This window comes from Sorex fumeus, unplaced genomic scaffold (genome assembly GCF_029834395.1).
Source record: "Sorex fumeus unplaced genomic scaffold, SorFum_2.1 ptg000035l, whole genome shotgun sequence".
NCBI lineage: Eukaryota > Metazoa > Chordata > Mammalia > Eulipotyphla > Soricidae > Sorex > Sorex fumeus.
This window is the reverse complement of record NW_026606092.1, coordinates 13,069,200-13,084,014: the sequence shown is the minus strand read 5'-3', so window position 1 is coordinate 13,084,014 and position 14,815 is coordinate 13,069,200. Positions and strand designations below refer to the sequence as shown.

The 14,815-nt window shown below is 39.7% G+C and overlaps 1 protein-coding gene across 1 annotated transcript in view; it reads right to left on the bottom strand.

Annotated features, from left to right (window-relative positions):
* NEB (nebulin) overlaps nt 1-14,815 on the bottom strand; it is a 234,600-nt gene that overhangs the window by 3,633 nt on the left and 216,152 nt on the right. The window contains exons 148-160 of the mRNA XM_056117623.1: nt 14,223-14,315; nt 13,595-13,687; nt 11,413-11,505; nt 10,824-10,916; nt 9,569-9,661; nt 7,202-7,294; nt 5,581-5,673; nt 3,275-3,367; nt 2,859-2,951; nt 2,438-2,530; nt 1,452-1,559; nt 1,153-1,336; nt 773-865 (exon numbers count right to left, since the gene is read on the bottom strand). Coding sequence (XP_055973598.1) covers nt 773-865; nt 1,153-1,336; nt 1,452-1,559; nt 2,438-2,530; nt 2,859-2,951; nt 3,275-3,367; nt 5,581-5,673; nt 7,202-7,294; nt 9,569-9,661; nt 10,824-10,916; nt 11,413-11,505; nt 13,595-13,687; nt 14,223-14,315 — 1,315 coding nt within the window. The remainder of the gene's footprint in view (nt 1-772; nt 866-1,152; nt 1,337-1,451; nt 1,560-2,437; nt 2,531-2,858; nt 2,952-3,274; nt 3,368-5,580; nt 5,674-7,201; nt 7,295-9,568; nt 9,662-10,823; nt 10,917-11,412; nt 11,506-13,594; nt 13,688-14,222; nt 14,316-14,815) is intronic.

The following is a 14,815-nucleotide window of genomic DNA, read 5'->3' as shown; positions in this document are numbered from 1 at the left end:
GGCCGCGTGTAAGGCGAACGCCCTACCCGCTGTGCTATCACTCCAGCCAGGGGGGAAATAAATTAATAATAATGGATCTTTAGGACACTTAATCGTGAACTAAGAAAATAATCTTTTCCCTAACTTGAACCTACTCTAGTAATATTTCATCATAGCTGTTGCAGATTTCATGTCAAGTTTTATTTTGCAAAAACTGTAGGGGTGCAACCACGATGTAAAGTTTTTTCAAAAATAATCGTGCTTAGAAGCTGGAGCAGTAGTACAGCAGGTAAGGTGCTTGCCTTACATGCAACCAACGCGAGTTTGATCCCCCGCATCCCATATGGTCTCTCAAGCTCCTCCAGGTGTGATCCCTGAGTACAGAGCCAGGAGTAAAAGCCTGAGCACTGCCAGGTGTAACCCCAAAAGCTAAACAACAACAACAACAATTTTACTATATTACTATATTACTGAATATATTACCTATATATAATATATAATATATTACTGAATATATTACCTATATTACTGAAAAGTCATTTGCTGAATTACCTTTAGTGCAAATTTAGATGATGGATCACTTATGACTATATGTTTAAAGCATGGTGACAATTAGGCAGTGAAATATGGGTGTGAGATAAATGTAGCACTACTCAACAAAGTGCTTTTGATGCTGAATGGATGACTCAGAAATTGGAAGCCCTGAAGGAAAGTAACTGCGTAGCCTTGAAGTCATTCATTATCAATCACTAAACTGGTGGCGTTTTCTGTCCTAAGCCTTCGAAGTATTTACCGTTAATCATGTGCAAGCTTCGGGACTGAATGTTGTCCTCTGCTGGATCATAGTCAAAAACGGAACCGGGGTTAGTACGCCAGACACGCAAACCTGGAAGAGAGATTAAGGATTAGGGCAGATGTGCTTCCCTTCTCTTCATAACTTGTAAAACAGTGTGAACTTAAGCAACCACAGAATTGCTAATATAACTTAAATCCAAGTCTTGTGTTTTTCAGAGAACAAAGGTTAGAAAAGGTGTCAGCTTTGCAGACTTTGAACTATCAGGCATTTCTTTCACGTATTAAAAAAAAAAACCAGGTGTCCTTTGCCTTGATGTAGATAATGTCACTTTTGTTCTAACATCTCCCACCTGCTCTGTTAACTTAAAATAGTTTTACCCGTAACAGTCTCCTGATCCTGGTCATTCCGTTTTTGTCCCATTTCTACCACCTTTCTCTGAATGCCTCGGTAATTAATATCACTGAAGTCCTGTGTGTTCTTCTTTACTCGTTCAGTGATGGGGTCAGTCACCACTGGTGTGAAGCATCCCTTGTGTTTCTCAAAGTCTTCATGGTACTTCACCTGAAATGTCATGCACGGACTTCGTTAGGAGATCACTTAGTGATTATTTCCTCTTCTAACAAGCCCATCTTCTAACAAGCAGACCAGAACCAATCCCAAGGAATTTCTCCCTCACCGTTGAGATGTTGCGTTGGGTCTCCCTCACCCGTCTCATCTCTGGAGTGTCTAAGACATAGGCGGCTTTACCTTGTATTTGTTTCCGGAAGCTATCAGAATATAGAACCTGGTGGAGGAGGAGAGATCCTGAATGAATAAGTGGTGGGTCTTAATTCTAAAAACTCAACATTGTGTCAGTGTGTAGAATTGGAGGGAACTGGCCAGAGAAGCTTGATAAGCTGAGGGACCCAGCTGTCCTGGGAACATGTGAGAGGGAGGGGACGCTAGGTTGACATCAGGAGAGAATGGTTTCGTTTTGATCTTAAAAATGCAAATTTCATTTTCAAGAAGCAGGAGCACAGTATAATACTGAAAGGGAAGACAGGGATTTGTCTTCAATTTGTTGGGAAGTATAACATTAAGGTCACAATATTCAGTGGTATCTGATGCCAGTACTTGAAAAGCTATGCTTTAGAGTAAGAGTTTAGAATAATCAGTTTTTTAGGTTTATGTTCAGATTATATAAAACAACATGCGAAGACAGAAATCAAAGTTCTCCAGAGAGACAGAATAAAACAAGAACAAAACATCAGATTCAAAGAAAACATTCATTTCCTAGTGTTACCTGTTTCATAGAGTACTTCAAAAAACAGGGTGGGGGGAGATTGAAGATATTAAGAAGTCAACTTGTTACAGTTGGTTATTTAAGAGTACCTCAGAAGGGAGGGAATAGAATGGCCATTAACTTGTCTTAGTATGCCTTAGTATGATCATTTGGAATTGAAAAGCAGAATGATGTTAATTTGAATGTAAATTTTCAGTTGGATAAAAGAAGTGCACATCTTTATGGTGTTAAGGTGTTATTTTCCGAGGTGTTGGGTTTCTCTTTTTGTTTTAGTGTGGTTTGTTTTTCAGTTGAATGAGAAAGCACACTTTTGTTTTTATGATGTTAAATGTTATTTTTCAAGTTGTTACACGAGTCCTCTTTTTCATCCTAGAAATTACCGAGCTAATGTTTTCTTGGTTGCGCTTAGCTCTCTCCATCTCTGGAGTGACAGGTGTCGGAGTTGCTTTTCTCATATTTTCTTTGTACAACACCTAGAGGAGCCAAGATGTCAGAGAACAGGAACCCAGATCTGAAAACCATCCCCTAGCTGGGGTTATGGCTCAATTATTTCACACTCTGTAAGGAACGCCTCAGGAAGAAAAAGCCATTAACATGTTATTGAATAAAGCAAAAGATGAAGACAGAAGAGAAATCAGTTTGAGCTGGTGGGGTGGTTGTGTTGTTTTTAAGTGAGTTTAAAAGAGGCACAAAAGTTGTTTTTTTTTTTTAGGGGAGTGGACTGTGAGGTAAATTAGTGGTAAATCATGTTTGCCAGGCTTGTTAAGCACGGAACCATTGCTTTGTCCCTGTTTGAAATACCGAGCTAAAGTTTTCTTGATTGCGTTTGACTCTCTCCATCTCAGGAGTAATAGGTGTGGGGGTTGCTTTCCCTGGGCTCTCTTTGTATAATACCTGTGAGATACAAAGTTGGACCTCAAAGTCAATAGGAGGCAATATGGCAATATTCAGGCTTTTCAAGACAACACAGTTTGGCGGCGGGGGTGGGGGAGGTGGTTGTTAAGTTTCAAGTTTAATCTCTGACTATTAGACAGCTCTCAAGAAGAAAGCTTTAAACAAAAATGTTAATGGCAATGGTCAGTGTAGTATGGCATTAAGAGGGAATCCAAATAATTGGTCTTTTGTCTAATTTTTAACCTGGGATGGAGTTAGGAGCAGACCAAACTGCAGGGGTTACTTTGCACAATTAAAACCATTTTTGTTTCTTAAGACGATACCGAGCTAATGTTCTCTTGATTGCGTTTGACTCTCTGCATCTCTGGAGTGACAGGGGTTGGGGTGGCTTTCCCCACATTTTCTTTGTATAAAACCTATACAAGTCCCACGAATCCAAAACCATCCAAAAAGAAAGAAGAAAAGAATTATAGTTACCAAAAGAGTAAACGGAACACAGTATTTGTTAAGAGGTTCTGAGTGCCACACCATTGGGTCAAGGTTAGCGGAGAGATAGACATCTCTGAAGGAAGTTGCATGTAATCGCTGTAAGGCACAGAGTTCCAGGGCCCTCCTGACCTCTGTGTGGCTGCAGGACACAATTGTATGCTACAAGATATGGAGTCTTCCCCAAGGAAGACACTCCATCCTACCTTTCACCTGTGAATGTCCAGCACCCGACAGATCATCTAAAGTCCAGTGGTTTTCAACTGCTGGTCTGTAGACCAGTACAAGGTCCACCAGTATGACATATTTGAAAACCACTGGGCTTCCGCAAGGCTTAACTGTGTGTAGATGAATTGGTGCTCGAACAGGCTCCTGTCCTCAGCTGTCAAAAAGATGAAACCCGCTGATATAAACAGAACTTGGACCTGGGGCTAGGATAACACTAACAAGATTAAGGCTGCTCCCAAAGGTGCTGGGAAATACTGAATCTTTCTGCAACACATGAGTGAAGTCATCAAAGCAGGTAAAGACCTCACTCTCCTTCCGGAACTTGCTACCATCTGTGCTGTGTCTAGCTGGACCTTGTGACAACATCAAACTCCTGAGGAAAACTGTTCTCAACGATGACATCATTTCATGATAAATTCAGAAGGAAACATAAGAACACATCATATGAGAGCCTGAACCTCAGCGTCTCACCTCAGTGTTGCTGGTGGGAACACTGCAAAGTTGGCAAGAATTAGGCAAAAAATTCCATTTTCAAAGTGGGAATCTGGGGGTTTGGGGGTGTGGTTCAGGAGTATCCCTTGATACACAAGACCTGCATGTGAGCCTGGGAACCAGAAAAAAAAATAGCAGCAAAAAACAACTCCAGAAACTAAAACAACAAAGTAGGGACCCTAAATAGAAAGGTCACCTGAGAACTGACTGGAATTGCTAAGACTGGCTTCACAGGAGGCCTGCAGAAGGAGAAACTGCAGAGGCTAGAGCCAAGCCTGTCTGGTTTCACAAACTCTCCAGGTTATTCCAATGAAGCTAAGATTGGGGAGGCACTGACGACAATGGAGGCTGCAGAAGAGGAAACTTCAAGTTCTTTCTTGGGGCTCGGGAGAGAGCTGAAAGGTCGGAGCCCATACAGAGGCCTGGGTTTAATCTGCAGATTCTGCTGGGAGAAACCACCACCAAGGGGCTAGAGCAATAGTACAGCAGGTAGGGCGTTTGCCTTGCATGCAGCCAACCAGGATTCAATTCCCAGCATCCCATATGGTCCCCCGAGCACCGCCAGGAGTAATTTCTGAGTGTAGAACCAGGATTAATACCTGTGCATCACTGGGTATGATCCAAAAGGCCAAAAGAAAAAAAGAAAAAAAATACCACTGAGCAACACACTGGACCTGAAACGCCTCCAGGTGTCTCCCTGAAACCCAGAAAGAGGCCTAGCAAGTTCTTCATTCTGTAAGCTAACCTCAGTGCCACATAAATCCAAACCTCCAAGGAATTTAAAAACAGATATATTACCACAGAGCTAACAGGAAACCAAGTTAGCAAAACATGCGAAAGTCAGTGACAAACACCACGAGCCAAAATTGATAAAATGATTTTGAGGGGTACTCCTTTTTAAGTAAATCAACAGTAATTTGCCAAAATCACTACTGGTTCTTGATTAATGTCACTATCCTTAAAAGAGAGAATCATGGTTATTTTTTTCAAGGCCTCTTTGTCCAAATCTGACAAGGTAAATTAGAACCTGAAGCCGAGGGACCCCAAATGCAACAAAATCCCAGCCCCAGTGTTCCAGAAAGAACTCTGTTGCATTAATTATAGCGTACCCCACCCCCACCCCTCACAAATTTCATGAACACGTATAACAAAGAGACCTTGTGGGGAGAGTGGATAGAGAGTGAGTTTGAGGAGAGATGAACAAAGGGATTTTTTTTAAATTGGAAAATCCTTTACTTTGTGTGATTAGAACTTCAATTATGGGTAAATCAATCTTGTTACATGGGTTAAGGCAAAGACTTGCCCTCCAGCAAAGAAGGATAAATGTGATAAATCCACAAGTTTAAGTTGTCTTTAGAAAGGAAGATTAATATGTATTATTTAAATCATTATTGAAATAATTTTGCTTTTCTTGCCAAAGTACCGAGCTAATATTTTCTTGATTGTGTTTGACTCGCTCCATCTCTGGAGTGACAGGGATAGGGGTTCCCTTGCCCATGTTTTCTTTGTATAATACCTGTGTAATGAGAAAGCATCCAGAAAAAAAGAACAAATTAAAAAAAAATAACATTTACATTTCAACTGTGATTTTAAGGGTGAGTTCAACTTTCTTGTTACCAAATGGCCCAGGGATCTGAGGAGCCAGATGTTAAATGCCGACAAGGTTTCACAAATGACTTTAATGGGAGGGGACACTCTTTGGGGGAAAGCAGGTTTGTCTGCACCTCCTAAACAAGCTCATGAGCACTGGAGATTGTTAGAAGGTAGTGTGCTTTTACCCAAGCAAGCTAGATGGCAAGGGTTTTTTTTTTTTTTAAGATCTGTAAATGCCAGATAAACTAGAAATCAGAATGAACCAAAATCAAAAGAACAGAATCAAGAATAGTATCATGAAAAAGTGAAGGTATGTCCTTCGGTTAAGGGAGACGTAGGGGATGCAAAGAAAGAAAATCAGGTTAAAAATGAGAACAAAGATTAGTGTCCATTTAAATATGAAGTTAAATGGCATCTTCTTCTCCTTTTTTCTTTTTTTTTTTCATAATCCTGAGCTAAGGTTTTCTTGAGTGTGTCCGATTCTCTGCATCTCAGCAGTGAAGGAGGTGGGAATTCCTGTGCCCAGGTTTTCTTTGGAGAAGCCTGTGTAGTCAGAAATCCTCCAGAACAAAACGAAAAAAACACAGTCAACTGCCTTTGCATCTCATCTCCTGGAGCAATTGGGAGTAGAATGGCAAGGAGGAAGAAAAGGAGTTAGAGGAAGAGAAATTCCAGAAGCATGAGTCTAAGGCATCCTTGAAAGCCCAGAGCAGGTCGGAGAGAGCAGCATAATCTAAGAGAGGGAAGTGTGTTATTTTTGTTGTTTGACTTAATTGCTACAAGTGCCGAGTAGTGGAAAGCACCAGAAAAGAACACTTGGAGGCCCCAGTTAGCTGTAAGGAAGGAAATCAGGACACAAAACAAAGAACCAAAGCAGTTGCTTTTGATTTGGAAGTGTTAATAGACCAAGGATCTCTGGATTTGACAAACATATGAAGATACACAAATCCTTTATCCACTTACAAAATCAAGTATCTATATTTTTTCCCAGTTGCATGAAAACTCTTTGGGAATAACGATTTTAAAGGCAAGTGGGAAGAAATAAACGTCGAAATAATTGGGAGAATACCAGTAGGAATAAGGAAAGTTAGATTAGGAATGAGGCAGAAAGGTTCACTGATGCAGAAACAAAGTTGTAGAAGCTTTGGGTTCAAATCGGACTGGCCAAAGCAGAGTAAAGGTGGGTATTCAGACACTGAGAATGTTAGGCTTTTACGGCTGGAATATAATACTAAATACTTTCTCTTTTTAAGTCAGATTATTTTATTAATATTCAACCACAAATGGGGAAACTGAGTCACAGGAAATGGTGACATTAGCTTGCAAACAAGACATCAATGTTTTTATAGGAATAAGTGAATTAGATTTATAAACAGAGTCATTAATCTTTTAAAACCAGTTAAAAAATAATTTGAAAAACAGTTAAGGGGTATTTTTGTTCTTTCCAATACCGAACTAAAGTTTTCTTGATTCTGTTTGACTCGCTCCATCTCTGGAGTGATGGGAATCGGGATTCCTTTCCCAAGGTTTTCTTTATACAACACCTGCAGGACACAGAAGCATCCAGAAAGAACAAGAACAGTTACAAGGGCCTCCCCTTCCTCTTACCTACAAGAGTCCTACTCTGACACTACCATCATCTAAAATGTCAGACAGTGCATGACTGGGGAGGGGCATAATATAGTGGGTAGGCACAGGGGCACTCAGGGATTTCCCCCATCTGATATCTGAGCACCACTGGGTATGTCCAAAATAAAAAACAAAAACAAAACAACAGACAATGCACGGAATCAACCTGTCTTTTGAAGGATGAGAGCACCCTTCCTCTTTCCTTCATTAAAGTGCCAAAATTTGATCTCTAAGGTCCTAGTCTAATCCACAGATGAAATCGTTGCTTCCTGTCTCAGGAATTAGCGGGTAAATATAAAGTATTTCACAGGAGCATTACAATTATCATAGGAGAGAGAGAGAGAGAGAAAGTGAGAGAGAGAGAGAGAGAGAGAGATGGGGGTGGGGCGATGTGAGGGAACCTGGGGACACAGCTGCTGGGAAATGTACACTGGTAGAGGGATGGGTGTTGGAATACTCTATGACTGAAACCTAATCATGAACAGCTTTGTGTATCTCACAGAGATTCAATTAAAAAAGTGAAAAATAAATAAAATTTTAAAATTATCATAGTAGTAACTGAAAACTTCTTTTAAAATTATATTGGCAAATACTTATTTTCCCTGCACAGAACGTCTGTTTTTGGAATAACAGATATAAAAACCTGGAGCCATGTTCTATGAAACATGGCAAAACTGTAAGAGGTAGCCAGTTCTACAAGTTAATGTTTGGATATGCAGTACTGTTCATTTCCCATAGTATTGTAAAGGCTGTCTGTACTACAAGATAATTTTATCTACAAAAAACCAGTGTGAACAAATAAACACCATGAAGAAATTAATTGTCCAGGATCATTAGGCTATACACACATATAAATAACAACATGTGTCAAACAACATGCTGTTTGATGTAACCATCAAATATTGCTTGACCTAATAAAAGAGTACCTGGTAGATAAGAATCACTATCACTATTACTATATCACCATACAGTATATAAGAATACAATTAAGATAATCTTATACATTAGCACAGTCCTTTCCCCCAAAAGTACTACTCATAATAATCCCACAAGAAGAACAATGAATATTATATCCAGAATTAATTTATATTAAAAATCAAGAGAACTGAAAGGTTATTAGTGGGTAATAATTAAAACAAAGGAAAACAAAATGACAGTGGGACCAAACAAAGTTACTGAAAGAACAAAACTTTCAGAAAATATTTAAACTGATGATTAAAAAGCATGTTGGATCAAAGTTTGTGTTCCACCAGTCCCCCCTAACAACTCCCTCCCAAAATCCAGTTAAGGTTTCTTATGACATTTGATTCTCTGTCTCATGCAGAAGCAAATTTAATATGAGAAGTTTCATTAACTATTTGGGTAGTAAAGGTTTTCAGCAGTAACACTGAAAAAAAGAGGAAATAACTTCAAATAGAGTCTCATGATCTGATTTGTGCACTATTGAAAAATTGAAAGATTTCTATTCTTGAAATAACTTTTTGTTTTGTTTTGGGGGGCCATGCCTGGTGGTGCTCAGGGCTTACTCCTGGCTCTGTGCTCAGGGATCACTCCTGGCAGTGCTCATCGGGGACCATATGAGATACTGCGAATCAAACTTGGATTGGCTACATGCGAGGCAGACACTACTTGTTGCACTATGACTCCAGCCCTGAAACAGCTTCTTTAGGACAAGTACCCAAGAAGATTGTTTGGCATTTGGATACTGAACGATTATCTTTATGTTTTTGTGTTTATATTTAAAATCTGCCTGGGGTCTGACAAGTCTTTTACATTTTCTTGCAGTGCCAACCCAGAAAGGGTGAATAAAGAGTACTAGGTAGATAAAACATCAGTATTTAGATGTGTGTGTGTGTGTGTGTGTGTGTGTGTGTGTGTGTGTATGTGTGTGTGTGTTTTAGGGGGACATCAATTAGCTTCAAAAGTCCCAGCAGTGACGTAAAAATGGGAAGGAAGGAAAGGAACCAACAGTTTTAAATGATGATTACAGAAAAATTTTTAAAAGTTAGAATTAAATAGTGAGTCAAAGATCTAGAGAATTATCAAATTGGTGAGATTTTTTAAAAAAAGAATTTGTTAAATTGACTAAAGATCAATCTGTTGTTTTATAGATGTTATTATACTAGTAAGTTGTTTTATGGATGTTATGATAATTTTAATATGGAGTTAAAGGAGCTTTCTGGAAATACCGAGCTCAAGTTTTCTTGATTGCGTTTGACACGCTCCATCTCAGGAGTCACAGGCAGGGGGGTCCCCTTGCTCAAATTCTCTTTGTACAAAATCTGTGTGCACAAAACCGATAACCAAATCAGCCTGGGTCCAGCTTTTAGGTGGATGAAATCTTTTCTTCATCTGTTTCCAGAATAATTTTAACTAGATCTGAATCACTTTCAGAAGAACAACTGAGGTTGGAGAGATAGCACAGGGGTTAATAACAGCTTTGCTTGTGGCCAACCAACCCCTGGTCCATTTCCAACACTACATATAGTCCCCAGATCGCCACCAGGGGTCGCTCCTGAGCAGCAAGCCAGGACCGGCCCTTGATCACTGCCAGGTGTGCTGCTTCACCCTACCCCACCCTCAAAGCCACGAAGAAATAGAACAACTATAGATCGCCTTTGGGCATTCAGTGACACAGAATGTGATTCTGTTTCTAGGTGACATTAATACATACAGTAACTGGGTGAACTGCAGTTATCACCTATATAAGCTTATTCACAGACAGAAATATTGTCAATAATAATCAACTGCTGTTTGATGTAACCATCAAATATTGTTTGACCTAATAAAAGTTAATAACCACTAGGAGTTATTGGTTACAATTAGGAAACAGTGATAGGGATATGTTTGAAGGAATAAAATAAAAATTAAACATAAAAAGATAATAATTGTCAATAACCCTGAAAACATTTGTATCTTGTGTGCTATACAGAAAATCGCTAAGTCAACTAAATTTGTAATTCTGAATTATTGCCAACTGCTATTTTGTCTTTTGAATGAAAATGTTTAAGAATCACATTCTTTTAGGAAAAGCTGCAAATAAAAAAATCAGTATCAAATAGGGCCACGACAAAACACAAATGAAATTCTAATTAATACTGTCCTTTTGAAGGACTGTTAGATTTTATTTGGGAATGCTACACGAGTTAAGAAATCTATTGTAATTAAAACAGGATTTCAGGAGGAAAATAATGGGCTATCAGGAGTTTAAGAAAGTGATGAATAGCCATGGTTTAAGGAAAACACAGTTAGATTTTCACACCAAGGCTACACTAAATACTAAATTAGATTTGGGTGGAAAACAGAGGCAATATTCGACATCATTATTTTCATTATATGAATTTAGTGATTTTACAGGAAGAAAAATCCCATACTTATAATGTGTTAAATATTATTATTTAAATAAGAATTAAGGGATTTTATTTTGTGCCCCCTGAGAAATACCGAGCTAAAGTTTTCTTGATTGCGTTTGACTCTCTCCATCTCAGGAGTGAAAGCCGTTGGGGTTCCTTTCCCCAAATTTTCTTTGTACAAAACCTGTGAGATACAAGAAAGTACCCAGAAGACATTCAAAACCACATGAGGTTAAGGAAAAAACGTCAGGGCAAAGGTGTGTGAGAGGAGGGCATTGTTTAAAGGAAGGCGTATTTAGTAAGAATAATATTTTTACTTTTTACTTCACACTTGTAATGATGAACTCTTCAGTGCTAGTTCAGGGAATGAGAACGTCAATATTGTTTTAAGGTATGAGTATCAGAATGAGGTATTTTGTGTTAATTTTACATAGTGTTTCGGATTGAAATAGGCATACTTGTCAGTTATTGAAAAGGTTAAAGTACTATCAGAAAAATGAGTTACTTCATGTAAGTCCAGATTGTTTGGGTGAGGTGATAGCACACACTTACACACCCACACCACTCACACACACACTGAATTATTATTATGATGTTACTTTTTAAAAAAAGGATGATGGGTTATTTGGCCATTTATTAAAAGGGAGAAATAATTTCTCATTTAAGATATTTGTAAATACCGAGCTAAAGTTCTCTTGATTGCGTTTGACTCTCTCAATCTCTGGAGTGACAGGGGTTGGAATGCCTGTTCCCAAGTTTTCTTTGTACATAACCTGTGGAAAATAATTAGAATATCCAAAGATAAAAGGGCCACTAGCCTTACGATTCCAACTACCTCTGGGCTATTTGGTGAAAGTTCATAGAAACAATCAAGTTTTCAAATCTGACACTCAAGGAATATAGAGAAGACAATTCAGAAATATTTGTTATTTCTCCAAAAGTAACATTTTTCTGTTGTTCCAGGAACTGCACCCAGGAGTTCACTCATTCCTGCATGCTATGCCTCTCCCCCCAGCCGCTGATAATAGTAAATTTACTACCTTGAAAACGGGATCTTGAAATTCGCAGTTAGTATAAGTCAACATTTAGTACAAGATTCAAAACAGGGGACGAGAGAGTTCACAGGGATGGAGTAAATGCATTGCTTGCAGGAGGCCAGGTTCAATCCTGGGCATCACATGATCCCCTGAGTTCTAAGCCAGGAGTAGCCCCGGAGCAGGTTTGTGGGCCACTCAATAGTAGGCACATGGCCCGTGCGTTGCTGGGAATAGAACCCAAGGCTCTGTGCATGCTGGAAACATGCTGCAGCCCTGTGGGCCATCTTCCAGCATTTTTAGTACATAAATTCTAGTTGTATTTATCTCTTTTTTTTTTTGCCACTTCCTGCAGTGCTCAGGGTTTACCCTGGTTCACAACTGGCAAGGCTTGGGGAATCAGTTGATGTGCTTGGATTAAAGCCTGGTCAGCCACATGCAAAGCAAGTGTATCCACTATATTATGGCTCTGGTTCTTTCTTTTTTTAACTTTTCCGCAGTGATTAGATACCTCACACATGTAAGGCAAGCACTCTACCACTGAGTTGCATCTTTGCAATTTTTTTTTTAATGTAGGAGTACTGCTATTTATTTAGCCATTGATTAAGCACAAATTCTTTTAAGATGTGTAGGTTAAATCATTATAAAAGAACAAGGGGTGGGGAGGTCTGAAAAATCTAGGGGTTTGTGTCATTAATGAATTTCTGGAATCACTGACAAATGAATGGTGACATCTTTGTTATGCTAGAAAACTTTTAGGAACATTGAAAAAAAATCCTACAATCTTAGCACAAAGTTTTACTTCTCTACTCAAAAAGGTTGTGGAATGGATCATGGAAAAGAGAACCAAATAAAACCAGAGAGAGACAAGAAATAGATACGGGCTAAGTTTTAACATATCCAGTGGTATTCGTACTATAAGGGAGTAAACAAAGAAGAGTACAGTGAAAGGGAATGTGATCTAAATAAAACAAATGACTTGACTTGCAAAAAAAAGTTGTATTTTCCAGTGAAAATTGAGAGTCTGGTCTTTCTGACCAGAAAGATCTCTAAGGCCAAAACATCACCTTTTATTGGCTATGAACTATTCCCTTCATTTTCCAACATTTCTTTCTAAGGATCCTGATATTACTTTGACTCTGCCTGTAGGCCTAGAGAGGGAAGTCAGAGGTAGCAAGCTTGCCTTGCACGCATCTGACCAGGGTTTGATCCCTGGCACTCTGTATGATGCCCCGAGTCTGCCAGGAGTGATCCCTGAGTGCAGAGCCAGAAGTAAGCCATAAGCAGAGTCGGGTGTGTCCGCAAAACAAAAGCAAACAAAAAAAATTGATCTTGCCTTCAGATGGGAAAGACTGTATGTGTGTGTGCGTGTGTGTGTGTGTGTGTGTGTCTAAGCATGAAAGGATGGGTTGGGGAGGCAGAGGCAGGGTCAGCTGAACAGAACTTCAGGAGAAACATAATTCTCACTTGCTCTTTCAGTTGTGGGAGACCCCAACACACAAACATACTGTGTATTAGTGCCTAAAATTCCTGTTAGAAAACAGGTGTGGTGATCACCAATATTAAGTCTCTTGTATTCCTTGATTACATACATGAAGACAGAGGTTTCTCCTCTGGTCTTGCAAACCTAGTGTCCCGCTCAGAACAGAGGGAAATATTTGCACCTCAAAGCACAGAAAACCCTTGATAGGAAGCAGGGATGAGGCAGTTAGCATAGGGATCAAGGAAGAAGGAAGCTAGGTTGGTGGCTGAGGGATGAAGCAGAGTTAGCATTGTGACTGGGAAGTGGCTGACTGCACAAACACAGGCTGAGCTTCTGGGGCATTACCGAGCTAATGTGCTTCTGTGTCTCCTTGACACGTTTCACTTCAGGCAGGTCAGGGATTGGGGTTCCTTGTCCAATGGCCTCCTTATACTTCACCTGCAGATATAAAAATGGAAAATGCCAACTACTCATTCTTCTCAACATTACTGTGTGTATTTCAGTTTAAATAACATAATCTTTATGCTTAATGTGAAAGGGATCCCATTTAATGTGGCATCAGAAAATAACAATATCAAGGACAGACAGGGACACAGTGGCTTGGGATCTCTGTTAATTTGAGGCTTTGGGGACAAAGTCTCCATCCTTAGCTATGGCCTCACACCCAACACTTCACTTCCCTATGATAGATACAGTCTCATATATGTTTTGTAAAAGCTGAATTCTTTCATTCTTTTTTTTTCTTTCTTTTTGGAAACCCGGTGGTGCATAGGGGTTACTCCTGGCTTTGCACTCAGGAATTACTCCTGGTGGTGCTTAGGGGACCATGTGGAATACTGGGATTTGAACCCGGGTTGGCAGCATGCAAGGCAAATGCCCTACCTGCTGTGCTATTGCTCCAGCCTTTGCCCATTAAACTCTTTAAGGGAGACAGAAAACACTGAAATGAGTTCAAGGTGGGTGGTGCCTTTACCGAACTAATGTGGTCCTGGGTCTGCTTCACTCGCATCATCTCTGGTGTCTTCCCAATCGCCGTTCCTGGTGAGACATCCTCCTTGTATAAGACCTGTGCATTCAGAATTGAGACAGGTTTACTGAGAAGAAAGGGAAACCCAGTGATCCCCAAGAACCAGAACCAAGACTTCTGTGGAAAGAAAAGATTAGAGAAGTTCTGAGGCCACACAAAAGGACCTGTGGCCGTTCCTCTCATAACTCCCATCACGTCTGCCACAGGGTGGGCTTTGCACAACTTGATGTGCGAATTAGAAACCCAGAAAAATGTTGTTTGAAAAAAATAAATGAAACCCTCCCCCGTGAAACCCAAAGTTCATTAAAGAAAAGCAAAGGCAGGGGGGTACTTTGGGATGGGATAAAAGTCACTACCAGGTCAATGGAATCCACAATCCTGGAGCAAGACAACATGGGATTTAAAAACAATGAGAGAAAAGTTGCTTTGTCAGTGTGTTTAGGTTGTTATTTCAAATAGTCTCTGGAGGAATGAATTTGAGCAAAGTCTGGGGAATTTTAACAAACATCCACTAATATTCACAGGGAAGAGGTTAGATA